This window comes from Trypanosoma rangeli (genome assembly GCF_003719475.1).
Source record: "Trypanosoma rangeli strain AM80 chromosome Unknown Tra_15.4_contig_00406, whole genome shotgun sequence".
In the NCBI taxonomy this organism is placed as follows: domain Eukaryota; phylum Euglenozoa; class Kinetoplastea; order Trypanosomatida; family Trypanosomatidae; genus Trypanosoma; species Trypanosoma rangeli.
Window position 1 is genome coordinate 1,451 of NW_021706152.1, and position 13,928 is coordinate 15,378.

Sequence of the window (13,928 nt, forward strand, 5' to 3'; positions counted from 1 at the left end):
GGTGCTGTACAATGGTTTGTCTTCGTGGTAGGTGTACGGAGTGACACTTCCTGATGGTTGCGGGCTGGTTTTGCACCTGTTTTGGTGACTGTTTTTCATTGACAATTGCCTCGTGCGTTTGCTTTTATTTTGTTGAAGAATTAGATAAGCTGTTTCCGTTTACTATTATTAGTTTTTGTTTTTAGTTATATTCTTTTTTAGTGTTCTGTTATTCCATGAAAGTTTTTTTTGTTTTCTGTGCTTCTTTTGTGTGAGCGTTTTTTTTAGTTTTAATAAATTGGTAAATAATTATGTGTATTCTTATTTGAGCTTTACAGTTGTTCATTTTAAAGTAATGATGACTGCTTTCCAGTACGTTTTTTTTTGGGTTTTGATTTAGCACATGTTACTTCAATTGGGCTTTTTTTTTGCATGTAATTGTTTTTTTTTTCACATTTGTTTGGGATAAAAATGAACTAGGGGATTGAATCCTTCTTTTGTGGGCTTATTATATTTTTACCCATTGCGATGGATTACTTGTTGCCCTCCGTTCTGTTGGCTATTGCAATATAACTGTTTGTGATTTAGCATATCCCTTTTTTCTTCACATTTTCTTGTGTTTTTGTTCGTTTTTTGTCCTTTTTTAGCTTTATTTAGTATAAATTTTTCTTACGCATTTTTTTTTACTTCTTATGGATTTGTTTTTTGTCGAATTTGAGTTTTTTCTGCTTTTTTTCTTTTTTCCTTTTTTGCTATCTCTCATATTTATGTTTCTACTTTACCATTATAGGACTGGTAAGGGTAATGGTGGAGCCTTGTGTTTTTGCCGATCAGACTAACCGTCCTATTGTAGCGCGTAAGTCGTTACCTTCCTTAGTTTCTCAGCCACTTGCTGGGAAGAACTTACATGCCGATGTTACTTTAAAGGGAGTTGATGCTGTACAACATAGTTTGAAGCATGATTTGAGTGAGCGTTCTGCGTATGTGCCTGAATACAGTACAGAAATCGCCGATTATCTCCTAGCAGCTGAAAGGGGCCATTGTCGTGACCCATCTTACATGGCAAATCAACCCGAGATAACTGAAAAAATGAGGATGATTCTTGTGGATTGGCTTGTTGACGTGACCATAAAATTTAAGCTTCATCCTGAGTCATTCTACCTGGCCATTGACATTGTGGATCGATATTTATGTGCCAAAAAGGTAAGCCGACGAAAGCTTCAGTTGGTCGGCATCACTTCTATTCTCATTGCGGCAAAACATGAAGAAATATGGCCTCCAGGGATAAAAGATTGCGTATTTATTTGTGCAAATACGTATTCAGCAGGTGAGGTTTTTGGGATGGAGCGTGATATTGCCGCCACACTGCGTTTTCAATTTACTGTTCCGACGGCGTACCCGCTGGCTTGTCACTTTCTGGACTCAGGAGATAATGAGTCGATGGTGCGTGATGCAACCTTTTTCTTTTTGGAGTCAGCCTCTCACAGCTATGAGCTGCTACAGTATTTGCCTTCCCGTGTTGCAGCTGCCTCGGTTGTACTTGGTCGCTTACTCGTGGCGTGGAATCGTTGTGTGGATAGTGTAGACATTTTACCAGAAAAGCTATGGGATTGCGAGATGATTCACGTTAGTCGGGGAATCACACTAGACGAAATTTTTTTTCTGACAGAGAGGCTTTTGAGTTTCACAAAAACCTTGTCCTCTCCTTCTTCAAAACTGCAAGCCATTCGTCGAAAGTATGTTTCACAAAAATTCACCAGTGTGGCTTCATTAGAGATGCCTTTACTTTCAACGGGCCTTTCATCTTAGACGAAGACGCCCCCCACCCAAAAAAAAGACTTTTTTTTCCCCTTATTATACATGTTTTTTTTTTGGTATAGGTAGATATGTGTTTATCACTTTCTTTTTTTTTGTCTTAGAACGCATGCACAATTTCCAAGAACAAAATTGGAGAGACTGTTTCTAAATATATATATATATATTTGTTTTTAAAGATAGAAATAGTTCTCCTTTATCATTTTTTATGCTTCTTTTACTTTGCTTTGGATAGCACCTATCAAGATTTTGAATATGATGATCATAACAATAAAAAAGAAGGAATCAATAAAAGCTGATTTAACTTGTAATGTTTTTTATCTTCCTTAACATTACCTTTTTTTTTCCTACTAATTTTCTTCACTTGCTTTTTTTTTTTGCAGGCAACTGTAAGACATGAAGAACACCGCGGCGCGCACTCAACCTACACGCCGTTATGAAAACTTTACACTGGAAAACAACTTGCCTTTGTCTATAGGTGCCAATTTTCATGACGATCCATTTTGCCGTGAAAACCTCCGCAAAAGTCATAACCTTTTATTGCCCAAAAAGGTGGATTACGCGCCCCATACCGAGTATATTTACAACGGAGGTGGTTTTACCCGAGGAGGGAAGTCAAGGACGGAATCTGCAGCCGATGATGACGAGAGCGATGAAGACGGTGTATTCAATGGATGGCTTAGTGCGAACTTTGATGTACCAAACGGTGGGAAAGACTATGTGGTTCGTTTTTTGGCTTATTTTTTGGAGGACATTCCAGAATCTCCGATCGAAACAATCGTTGTGAGAAAGGTATGTATTCACTACTATACACAAGATAACAGTATTTCGGTTGTAGAAGCGAGACAAGACAATAGTGGTATTGTGCAATCGAGGATATTGTCGCGTCGACAGGTGCCGAAAAAAATGGATGACATCAGTGAACTTATCACACTTGATGATTTTCACATTGGGGGCTCAATTGAAATTTTTCAAAGAAAATATTATCTTTTGGATATGGATGAGCGAAGTCGGCTTTACTACAAAAAAATACGCGGTCAAGAGGTCCCGGAGGCGGTACCATGGCCATGCGAGCTAGACAAGTTTGGAGCCACAATAGGAGCGCAGCACTACAAAACTACGTGTCGCATGACAACCTCTGAGGATATGGATAGAAAGCGAGCCATTGAACAACAACTTACTGGTATTTACACAAAGCATCCCACGGAAGATATTATTGCTGCGAAGAAATTTTTAAAACACAATATAAATGAGCACTTGACGTTTCTTGCATTGTGGGACGATCGTGAAAATCTTAGAGGGGATTTGCGTTTTTGTGTCATTCGTATTTATTTAGAAAATGACACATTTGAAATTATGGAAATAAGACCTGAGAATTCTGGACGCATTGGTGGTGTAACACTACTGGGTTGCCAAAGAGTTCCTCGCCCTGGTGTTGACATGCAAAAAACTCGTTTTCAAGAACACACTTTTGGCGTCATAATGAAACGTGACTTCCTTGTGGCTGATGATATGCGAATTGGCGAAACCTACGTCATTCATGGCAAACCATATTACGTTTATGACGCGGACCCTTTTACACGGGAATACATGAAAACCAAACTTGGTATTGAACTTGCTCCCAAAGTGGACATTACTCCATTTGTTGAAGTTGATGCGAAGGGCCCGATCAAGTTTTATCCTCCTCCACCGAATGGATTTGGTAGTGAACGTGAAAAACGCGCTAACTGGGTTACCTTGACAGCAAAACCTCAACGACCTGATTTTGCTAAAATAGAAAAGGAAGAGGGACGTGTCATGCGTTTCTTGGCAGAACTGGCTAACCCATTGGTTCGAGGAGATGAAAAGAGAAAGTTTGTAATTTCGTTTTATCGAGAGAAGGATGAGATTGAGATTTTTGAAAAACCCGAAAGAAACTCAGGATTTATTGCTGGACGCTTTCTCCGCAGAGGAGTTTATGAAAAACGGTTGCCTGACGGTTCTACTGTTTCTTATACTCCTGAAGACTTTGAGGTGGGTAAGGAGATTATTGTCTTGGAGCGGCCGTTTAAACTGCTTGCGATGGATGACGAAACCAAGAGGATTTTGGAGGATAAAGAAGTCGTTACAACAGAAAATCAAGTGAGGGATTTACTACTTTTATTTAAGCAACAGATACAATTGAAGTTTCTTCGGGTTCACGAAGCTTATTGTACGCTCGCACCTGAAGGTGTGCTTGGCTATCGTCAAGTTCTTGAGTTTTTGCGCTCTTGTAGCTGCAGAATAACGGATGAGGAGGCTGTTTTGCTTGTACAGAATATTGTTCCTGATAGTACTGGCGTTATCTCATTTGACCAATTTCTTAATGTTGTGAATATCACTTCTTCGGGACACATGGATGAGGCGTCACTCACGGCGCGCTCAGTGAAGAGTGTGAATATGACCAAAGATGAGACATTCAAAGAGGTTGCCTCAAAGGCTGAACGTGCAAAGCGGAGGAAAAAGTTGGCAGTTGACCTGCGACAGAAGTTGATACAAAGGAGGGGCACGACACAAGAACAGTTTCGTCTTCTTGGTGATCATAGCTCTACATCACGATTGAATCGCGATGTGTTTCGGCGCTCACTTAATGAAATTATGCATTACAATATGTCAAAAGAAGATGAGGATATGCTGGTGTCTATTTTATTTGATGACCGCGCGGATGAAAATGGTGACATCACATACAAGCAGTTTCAGGAATTTACGGACCAAGATGATTCTGTATGAATTTTGTGTTTATTATCTTTTAGAGAGATGTAAACAATTCCACCTCGCTCAAAATGACATCTGTGTGTGTCTTTTTATGTATATATGTGCATTGGAATGTACATGTACTTAAAACTGAAGGGATGACGAGAATGAAAAATGTGAAAAAAAAAAAGAAAGAAATGCAACATCGCCAACAAAGGCAAGTAATGTACGCGTAGGCACACCCAAAGATTGGAGGCAATTTTTTTTTTTTTAAGTGTGAATGAGAGAGAGAAGAGCACGTGGAAAGCTTGGTACTGAAGCTGTGATGTAAATGAAACTTATCTACCTACTTTAAAATTACCCTTATCAAGTGTGCTTTACTTTGATTATAATTTCTGTGCTGCATTTATATGTGTTTCTCCTTCCTTTCTCTCTCTTTTACAATTCCTATTATAGACAATATAATGCGGAGAGTACTTTTGCTTCTGTTTGGTGCAGGGGGAACACAAGGCGGGGTCAAGAAACTGGCGCATGAAAATCCTATTCCGTATCATAAATGGTTTCTCGAGGAAAGCACTCGAGCTCTTTTAAACCCTATTCATCACCCTTTAGTTACAGAGTATTTTATTCGATTAAATCAAAAGCATAAGGAGCTTGAAAGATTACAGGAGCAGGGCAAAACAGATGCATTACGTGCATTGAAAAGTAAGCTTAATGGAAAGCCCTTTGATCATGTTATGTGGAACATTCAATATCGAGAGGAGCTTGACGTTGCTGAGGTAATTTCTGGTTACTTGTTGAAACTGAATGATAATGTAAAATTGAGAGATCAAATTCGTTTAGTGAAGGATACAAACAGAGAAGAGCGGGACCTTCTTTTGATGCTGGAAGAAGATATTGAATCTCTTTTGGGCCAGGTACGGGAGCTGGATGATCAGGTAAATGGAGTGATGGCACGTCGGCTTGAATCTAGTGACGCACTAGGATCCGCAAGTCGTGCATGGATAGTGGAAGTGGCCGGGAAAGCGGGCGGTGAAGAGGCCTCGTTGTTTGCGACTGAGCTAGCTGGGATGTACCAGGCTTATGCTGTGGATGTCAGAAATTGGCGTATCGAAGCAGGTAAGGAGGGAGCAGGCAGAGGGGGAGGAACAGGATTGGCTGGTGGTGACGGTGGTGATGCCTCTGCATTCACGGCTCCAGTCCTTGCCAGTACTGGGGTAAAATTTCAAGCAATAGGTGACGGTGTTTATCGCAATTTTCGCCATGAAATTGGCGTTCACAAGGTGCAGCGGGTTCCTGTTACCGATCAAGGCGGCAAGATGCAAACTTCCACGGCGGTGGTAACGCTTATGCCTTTACTTGATCCTGTGTCTGTGGACGTTCATGAAAGCGACTGCAAGATTGAGTTTGTGAGAGGTTCTGGTCCTGGTGGCCAGGGTATGCAAAGCAGTTCCAACGCAGTATGTCTCACACATCTTCCCTCTGGTATTTCTGTGAAGTGCCATCAGTCCCGATCTGCCCTAGGAAACAAAGAATGTGCTTTGCAAACGGTCGCCCAACAATTGTTGGCACGACGCGTCAAGGACCAAAACTCGTCTCTTCACGAGGCCTGGAGAATGCAATGGAGTAGTGGTGAAAGATCAGATAAGATGCGTACGTACAACTATCCTCAGAATCGCGTGACGGACCACCGACTTGGCAAGGATTTCCCCTTGAGTGCGTTTATTGAGGGTGGTAAAGGACTAGAGGGTCTACACGATGACTTGAATGCAGTAGAGGACAGACAACAGTTGGTTGCCGTGTTGCTGCGACACATAGAAGGTGAATTTGTGAGTGTGGCATGAGGGGATGAAGGCAACTGGTCTTGTGGATTCACAGGCAGCAAATGTATGGACCACGTATATCAGTGTCTTCACTTCTGCTTCGTCCTTGAAGTGTGGTATGAACTGGTGTGTGGGTCGCCCTAACCGCTTCTCTATTATTATTATTATTATTATTTAATTATGAAGTATTTCTGAAGAATCCTCCCATTAAATTCCTTTTTTTTTCATTTTGCATGTGTGTGTGTGTGTGCGTGTGGTAATAGATAGACATCGATAGGAGCGCACCGCAATCAAGACGAGGCAAAAAAGATAGCCAGCAAATGTCCTCAGAAACCGTGGAGAATAAGAAGCAGGAGTTCCCCTTTCTGCTTAAGAAGTGGTTTGCGTTTATCGACCATCTGAATGAGGATTGTTTGGGGGGGCCGAAGGTTATTAAGGTTGCTCATGTTATTAACATGCAAAAGGGGGGTTCACTGCTCATTTGTCTCTTGATGATGCATAAAACAGGAAACTACTCCGCAACAGCAACGACATACACTGCCCTCCACGGTGGATACGGTCTTTGCTGGTTGCTGAAGGAGCTTGTCTTTCCTGATCCAAAGTGGCAAAAGAAAATTACCTGTGGAAGTGCCATTGCCATCTTCTTGAGTGTATTGGGCCCTTATTGGTATATTGCATATAACGCCATTGTGGGTCACGCAGAACACTCCAACATGTCACTATGTGCGGCTATCATCGTGTACTCAATTGGACTTTTTTTGATGCTGGGCAGCGATTGCCAAAAGTACTTTGTCTTGAAAAAGGAGAAGACTCTCATTACGGATGGTTTTTTTTCTCGTATTCGACATCCCAACTACCTGGGAGAAATGATTATTTACGGTTCGTTCGCCTTCGTATCGAAGGACATACGATCGTTTGGCGTGCTCGCGTGGGTGTGGGTCGGATTGTTCGCCCCATTTATTCTGCGAAAGGAGCGAAGCATGAGCCGCTACAGGGACTGGCAAGCCTACACCCTCCGCTCTGGCTTGCTTTGGCCCTGCCTTTTTGTCGGAAAAGAACGCTCTGCAACATGCTAGCATTTAGCTGTTCTCTGCAATAATAAAAAAAAAGATAGAAACATTTTGCATGGTATTCTATTGTCTTTTTGGATGTACGTTGCGTTTGAGGGGTTGGATAGATGGGGTTGCAACTTACATGGGGCCGCACCACGTGTTTTCTGCGGGCTTGCGAGAGGGAAGGTTAAACTGTTACGGATTTCTCTGCCGAAAAGTCTATTATTTATATGCGTCTACTCCAACTTCCACGTTGCATCCCTTCCAATGTTGCTACGAGGAAGATGACGCCATGAGTGAGTCTTTGCAATCCCGCCCAGTGCAACGCAACGCGGCCCCCCGGTGCAGGGAGGCGAGTTTCAAGCTGCTTTTTTAGTCTTTCCATCTTGTCAGTGTGTATGTGTGTGTGTGTGTGTGTCTGTGTTCTTTTTTTCTTGTTTGGCAACTGTGGGTTGTGTGTGTGTGTGGCTTGGACTCGCCACTGGCCATCGTCCTGAACGCATTGCGTTCGTTACGGGAGCTCCATGGGAAAGACACCAGACGATGTCCTTTTCCTTGTTATTGTCTGTTAGGGAAAGTAAGGCTGGGGGTGCTTTGTCAGCGAAAAGAATCACCTCCCTCTCGCTATCTACGCCTTTTCCACTTTTTCTCCCCGTGGGCGTCACGTACCTTCAGCAGACGAACAATCCAAACAACCGAAAACGATATAGCTTTATATCTGTATATATATATATAGTGACAGAGCGAGAGAGAAAGAGAGAGAGAAAGGGCCGGACCTGCCTCTGAGTGAGTACTTGTGACGATGAACACCTCACCCTCTGGCTTGACTGGCAAAGGCGTCGGGAGGAGGCCCCTTCCTTCGGATCTTTCCAAGACGTACGATGGTGTTCCCCGTCGTAAGATTCCGTCCAGGAGCTACGTCTGTTCTCTCATCTCCAAAGTGGCTGCGGAGTGTGGGATGACCATAATGACTCCGACTGAGAGGGTTTTCGCCGTTATTGCATGCCTCATGATCGTTGTTGTCGTCTTCGGTATTCCAGGTTGCCTGCTCTACAAGTTTTGCCAAATATTTATGTCTTAGGCATATCAAGCGAGAGAACGGACGGACACGCAATGACAAAACAAAATAAGGGGGAAAACCGGGAAAACTGGGAAAACAAAAAAAAACATGTGCTTACTCGCTTGAGATGTGTGTGTGTGTGTGCGGGTTTTTGCTGGTGTTTCCAATCTTGGTGCGTGCCGTTTCATCTTTTTTTTTCCTGCGTACTTGCGGACTCTCACGAGTCGCGTTAGCTAGCGTCGTTGTTGCTGGTTTTGGGGGTGGGGAGCTGTGGTGGCAGCGTCCAAGGAGAGAGCGAAAGCTCATTTGGCCTGAGTTGCCGTTGATGTCGACGGTGGTGAATCTCTGGGTTTTTACAGGTGATATTTGTTGTTGATTCGCTATTTTTTTGTTTTTGCTTCTGTTGTTTCGTGCCGGATCACTTTCTCCGCGGAAGCGTGCCTTGTGATGTATCAGCCGATCGTGCGGGAGGAACTTGACGTGTACCTGCCCAACTTTGACCCGGTGCGAGATCCTCAAGTGGGGGAGTGGGTGCTCGTCAGCCCACACCGCCGTGCCGCCCTTGTGAACCCGTTAGTGCAGATGGCGGCACAACGAAGTCTGCAGCCCATCTATCCGTTTCTCGTGGGCAACGTTCCCGCAGACGCACCGTCTTCAGCGTCAGTTTTGGCAGCAGCGGAGCCCACATCACGTCCCCACGTGGATCCCCGTCATATTTTTCCAACATTGGACGAAGTGTGCCGGAAGTACCGCCGCCATCGCATGCAAACTGGCAAAGTTGTCACAAACGAGAAGATTGAGACAAATAACAAAAATGACGGCGATGAAGAAGAGGATGAGACGACACTTTACTTAAATCCACGAGCTTTACTGTTAACGCCATGTGCCCCGGCAGTATTTGGCGGCTCTGATTTTATTGAGGGGCTGGACAAGACCACTGGCCGCGTGGTGTTCTTAAACTGGAAAACAGGGGAGGTGCGCACAGATAGTTTGGCCCTACAACCAAGGCCAACACCGGAGTGGGCCGAGGAAGTGGTGGAAAAGGCAATGGTGGAGTGGGAGGATTGGAAGCGGCGGGAAAAGAAAGCGGTGCAATCGCAGGAACTAGGATGTGAGGCACCACCGTTTCAAAAGGCTCGAACCGAATGAGACGGATAGCGAGCTTTCTCTTCGAGGTGTGTGCCTGTGTACTGAAGGTGGTGCGTATGTGGAATGAGGGTCTATTTGTCGGGAACAGATTCACATTTCTGTGAAACTCAGCACCGTTTTTATTGGGTTTTGGAAACGCATTTTCAGCCTGCCGTCGTTGTTGTTCATTGAATGGCTTCTCTTGTTGTTGTTGTTGTTGTTTTTTTTTTGCCGGTGCAAGAGCAGGCGTCCTCAAACACCCATACCCACAGGAGGGGGCGGAGGCGGAGGCAGAGGCGGAGTACCGGCCGGAAATGCGAGAGGATGCACGGAGGCAGTATGCTGTGCAATGCCCTGCCACATAATGCATTTTTCTTTCTTGTTTTTTTCTCCCTTTGTGTGCCTGCTGGTATTGTTTCTCGGCATTGGGGATCGCGGTGTACGGGCCGTGAGGTGGAGGGTGTCGAGCGGGTGTTGGGGCTTGGAGAGAAGCCACCGTCCCGCAGTGAGTTTTAAAGGAAGATTGAAAAGAAGGCGTTTCTTGTTTCTCATTATTATTTTTATTATCTATGCCACTGGGGAAAAGAAAGGCGGACCGTCACTCGTGCTGCCAACAAAGAGGTGGGGGAGGAAAATCTTGTAGCACTGCAATGCGGCGATCATTTTTTCGTCGTGCCAGGACCGCAAAGCCTGCGCAAAGTCTGACTCACCTGGAAATCTTCACGCAGCTCCAACTAGGCATTCATCCTCCGCTGAGCGCGCAGCGCCAGTTTATTCAGCAACACTTTGAGGAAGAAATGCATCGCCGGGGAATTACAGAGGCCAAACTGTTGGCGATGGAGGGGCGTCTGTGTACGCGCCTGCTCCGTCAGCTGTTGTTTGAGCGGTATCTTTCCGTGCCGTTTCGCCTCTTTACATTTGACTTGGAGTTTTCGGGACCTCCTGTGTTTGGGCCAGATGGCCCCACGGAGGACATCATTGAGTTTGGCTTTTACTCCCCCGCGAACGATGCAACGTTTTCCTTTCTGGTGAAGCCCACCAGCGGACGTCGTGTCTCAACGGAGGTTTCAGCACTGACGGGGATTACCCCAGCGATGTTGGAGGAGCAGGGACTGACTTTTCCAGCGGCATGGGAGCAGGTGATGGGGGTTCTCATGATGCCAGAGCCACAGGAGCTCCCCGGCGCGGAGAAGCGGCTGCTCGTTCTGAGCCACGGTGGGAAGTTGGCCGACGTCTCCCTCATCAAGTGGACGCTCGAGGCGCATGGCATGGAGCTCCCTCCTTCTTTGCTGTTTGGCGACACCTTCCACCTTATCCGTGACGCCCACCGCCGCCGACCTGTGACGCCGGACAAACACCCACCATCGTGGGGCCTAGAGGACCTCGTGCAGTGGCTTAAGATCCCACCCACGCTTCCAGCCCACCGCGCCGGCAATGATGCAAAGATGACGTGGGACGCGTTGTACCACACACTCGAACGCTACGGTGACGAGGATCTGACGCCGCGGGAACAGCTGGTTTCACGCTTCTTCGACGAGGAGGCGAAGGCGGCTATGAGTCAAGGCGATCAGCCGCACTACTTGGAACCCGATGGAACGCTGGCGACGGAAGGCGCGAACGCGGAGGCCTCCATGAGCCTCTCGCTCGACCTGAACTTTGATGAGATTTTTACCTCTAGCGGAAAGCGGAGGGGCACGGCTGCCGCCCCTCCCGCTGCGGAGGCGCCGGAGGGAACTGATGATGCAGACATCGCAGGTGAGGGAGCGGAGGCCAGGCGCCGTGCGCAGGAAGTGGAGCAGCACCCCCACGTGCATGAGTTTGTGATTTAATTTGCCCAAGTGGGCAGGAGATCATCGTCGTTGACGCAGTTGCTGCCAGTGGGCGGTTCCTGCACGGGACGGCCGAGGCAAAGAGCAAAACCCGGAACCACAGCGTCCTCGCTCCTCTAAGCCTACCGAAAGGTCCAACCAGCAGCAATATATCACAGAGAAGAAAAGGAAAATAGAAAACCACAAACACGCTCTTCTTTTTCTTTCAGCCCCTTTTTCCTTTCATGTTCCTGTGCTTGTGCAACTTGCATCTTTGCTGAGTGGCGGAATGGACTTCCTCCTCTTCATTGCTGCGCGCCAGTTCTTTGAATATACACATACACACACACTTCGTAGAGAAGGGACATTGAACGTGTGGGCGGTGAGAAATTTTCTAAAGTGTCTGGTCGCCATAGAAGCTAGCAAACAGCAAGGTAAAGAAGGAAAGAAGCAAAACAAAACGGGAGGTTTAGCAACAGTAGAGTGTGCCTGTTTTTTGAAGTGAATCCACGCACCCGAGAGGACACAGCGAAGTCAATAAAGCGAAAGGATAAGGGAGAATAGGTGAAGAAGGGCGAACGAGAAACGGTGAAAGTCAGGGGAACGTCATAGATACGCAAAGTTGTAGTTTTTTTTTTGTTGCTGCTGGTGCGTAGTTGCCAGCGTTCACGCCTGTCATGTCCTACCGGGAGGTGCGTTCTTTTGTGGAGACGATGCGTCTCCTGGGGTACCCGAACCTCATCAGCATGGAGTCTTTTCGCACCCCCAATGTGGTGCTGGTGGCTGACTGCCTGTTTTGGCTCATTAAGCGCTACGAGCCCTCGGCGGAGATTGTGTACGAGATTGAGCGCGAGGGGGATCGCATCTTCTTCTTCAAGCAAATCTGCGAGGTTGCCATGTCAAAGGGCCGCGTTAAACTCAACACCAAGAAACTCTACCAGTCTGACGGGAATGCGGTGCAAGAGATGCTGATATTAGCCAGTGTGCTCAAGAAGGCGATGAAAGCCACCGAGGCGGAGGAGGCGGACTACACCAGCGTGCAGCAGATGGTGGCCCAAAAGAATGTGCAGGACGCCAAGCGGGTGCAGCAGCTCTGCAGCGACCTTACAAGCGACGGCAGTGATCTCTTCTTCCTCATTGAGGAGGAGATCTCACAGCGAGGGGAGCGGCAGCGGGTGTTGTCGCGCGCGACAGAAGTCGGTGAGTTTGAGCGACGCCTGCGCGACGCCCTCTTCAACGTTGGCAAACAAATAGAACAGTTGCAGTCTAGCATTGCCAATCTTGCGGCGGATGAAACGACGCTGGAACAGAAGATTGAGAGCAAAAAGACGCAATTAGAGCGAGCACAGAAAAGACTGAAGTCGCTGATGGCCGTGCGTCCCGCTTTCATGGAGGAATACGAGAAGCATGAAGGGGATCTGCAATCGCAGTTCGTTGTCTACCTTGAGCAGTATCGCAACTTGGAGTACCTGGAACACGAACTGGCCAAATTCAACGCCGCAGAGGACGCGGTGCTAGAGGAGCATGAGACGCGGCTTCGTGTGATGCGGGAGCGACTTCGGAAGGAGGAGCTAAGTGCGATTCGCGGTGAGGCCAGCCACAAGCGTGGCGCGGTCCGCCCAGGTGAGGAGTTCAACCCCTTCACAATGGAGTCTCAGCCCGGCGTCAGCAACAACAAGGGGGAGGATGGGGGGGATGCCTCCATGGCGGTGCGAGGCGCCTACCCAACGGGCCGCACGCAAAACGCAGAGGAAGAAGGCAGTAGCGAGAGTGCTTCGGGTACAGGCTCTCGCGGGGAAAATCCACCTCGGCCGCATGCTGTGCCTGGTCGCCCACGGCATTCGCCCTCGATGCCATCTGAAGTTCCGATGCGGTGCAACGGCGGTGACGGTAGTGCGGGCGACAGGAACGGCGGCAACGGTGTTGCCGATGTAATGGACCCCGAACTCCGTCAGGCGGAGCTGCTGTCTTCGGACATGCGAAAGGTGCGTGTGGGGCCGGCCGTCTCCTCGTCGGAATATGGTGCCATCACTCTCGCGCGTGGTCCGGACACAAGCGTTGACGAGAGCGGGAGCGGGTTCTCGGGGGACGACAGCGTCAGCGACTCAGACTCTGACATCGACACCTCCGACATCAGCACCGACAGCGACGACGCTGACGACGACAACAGCAGCAGCAGCATCTGAGCCTGGTTGGCAGTAGTCCCCTCTTTCCCCACTGGCGCGGTCTACATGCATGCATGCGATGCACCTGTTTGCGTCTGCGCGGCGAACTGAATACATGCAACAGGGACAAGTGCACTTTTGAGGACAACAACATGACGAAACGCATGAATTTCTTTTTCCAATGACGATATGCAAGGTTCGACGCTGCGCAGGTTTATAAAGTGGTGTGTGTGTGTGAGGCGCCTCCGAGTTACATGGGCCTATATATGTATGTAGTTCGCGTGTTTTTTTTTGTGTTTACGTTTGTGTTTACGTTTGTGTTTGTATTGCTTATTTATTTTACTCTTTGTTTTTCCACCGCTCCACCCCGTTACTGTGTGTGTGTG

General features: G+C 47.2%; 7 protein-coding genes across 7 annotated transcripts, besides 10 other annotated features; all 7 read left to right on the plus strand.

The window, feature by feature from the left end:
- Positions 1–783: 783 nt before the first annotated feature.
- TraAM80_08367 (putative cyclin) lies at positions 784–1,788 on the plus strand (the record flags this gene model as incomplete). The annotated part of the gene is made up of 1 exon (XM_029385119.1): positions 784–1,788. One exon carries the CDS (start codon positions 784–786, stop codon positions 1,786–1,788), a length of 1,005 nt encoding a protein of 334 aa, XP_029235016.1.
- A 154-nt stretch (positions 1,789–1,942) lies between these two features.
- Positions 1,943–1,982: a microsatellite.
- Positions 1,983–2,190: 208 nt separating this feature from the next.
- TraAM80_08368 (protein associated with the ribbon compartment of flagellar microtubule) lies at positions 2,191–4,542 on the plus strand (the record flags this gene model as incomplete). Its single annotated transcript, XM_029385120.1, has 1 exon — positions 2,191–4,542. One exon carries the CDS (start codon positions 2,191–2,193, stop codon positions 4,540–4,542), a length of 2,352 nt encoding a protein of 783 aa, XP_029235017.1.
- A 428-nt stretch (positions 4,543–4,970) lies between these two features.
- Positions 4,971–6,350, plus strand: TraAM80_08369 (putative peptide chain release factor 1; the record flags this gene model as incomplete). The annotated part of the gene is made up of 1 exon (XM_029385121.1): positions 4,971–6,350. The coding sequence occupies one exon, from the start codon at positions 4,971–4,973 to the stop codon at positions 6,348–6,350; it is 1,380 nt and encodes a 459-aa protein (XP_029235018.1).
- Positions 6,351–6,482: 132 nt separating this feature from the next.
- Positions 6,483–6,511: a microsatellite.
- Positions 6,512–6,563: 52 nt separating this feature from the next.
- Positions 6,564–6,585: a microsatellite.
- Positions 6,586–6,649: 64 nt separating this feature from the next.
- Positions 6,650–7,405, plus strand: TraAM80_08370 (putative C-14 sterol reductase; the record flags this gene model as incomplete). The annotated part of the gene is made up of 1 exon (XM_029385122.1): positions 6,650–7,405. One exon carries the CDS (start codon positions 6,650–6,652, stop codon positions 7,403–7,405), a length of 756 nt encoding a protein of 251 aa, XP_029235019.1.
- A 363-nt stretch (positions 7,406–7,768) lies between these two features.
- Positions 7,769–7,848: a microsatellite.
- Positions 7,849–8,085: 237 nt separating this feature from the next.
- Positions 8,086–8,116: a microsatellite.
- Positions 8,116–8,149: a sequence feature (GA-rich).
- A 420-nt stretch (positions 8,150–8,569) lies between these two features.
- Positions 8,570–8,602: a microsatellite.
- A 286-nt stretch (positions 8,603–8,888) lies between these two features.
- Positions 8,889–9,590, plus strand: TraAM80_08371 (uncharacterized protein; the record flags this gene model as incomplete). Its single annotated transcript, XM_029385123.1, has 1 exon — positions 8,889–9,590. One exon carries the CDS (start codon positions 8,889–8,891, stop codon positions 9,588–9,590), a length of 702 nt encoding a protein of 233 aa, XP_029235020.1.
- A 181-nt stretch (positions 9,591–9,771) lies between these two features.
- Positions 9,772–9,800: a microsatellite.
- Positions 9,801–9,839: 39 nt separating this feature from the next.
- Positions 9,840–9,871: a microsatellite.
- Positions 9,872–10,219: 348 nt separating this feature from the next.
- Positions 10,220–11,398, plus strand: TraAM80_08372 (uncharacterized protein; the record flags this gene model as incomplete). The annotated part of the gene is made up of 1 exon (XM_029385124.1): positions 10,220–11,398. One exon carries the CDS (start codon positions 10,220–10,222, stop codon positions 11,396–11,398), a length of 1,179 nt encoding a protein of 392 aa, XP_029235021.1.
- A 656-nt stretch (positions 11,399–12,054) lies between these two features.
- On the plus strand, positions 12,055–13,563 carry TraAM80_08373 (clusterin-associated protein 1; the record flags this gene model as incomplete). Its single annotated transcript, XM_029385125.1, has 1 exon — positions 12,055–13,563. One exon carries the CDS (start codon positions 12,055–12,057, stop codon positions 13,561–13,563), a length of 1,509 nt encoding a protein of 502 aa, XP_029235022.1.
- Positions 13,564–13,823: 260 nt separating this feature from the next.
- Positions 13,824–13,870: a microsatellite.
- The last annotated feature ends 58 nt before the right edge of the window (positions 13,871–13,928 follow it).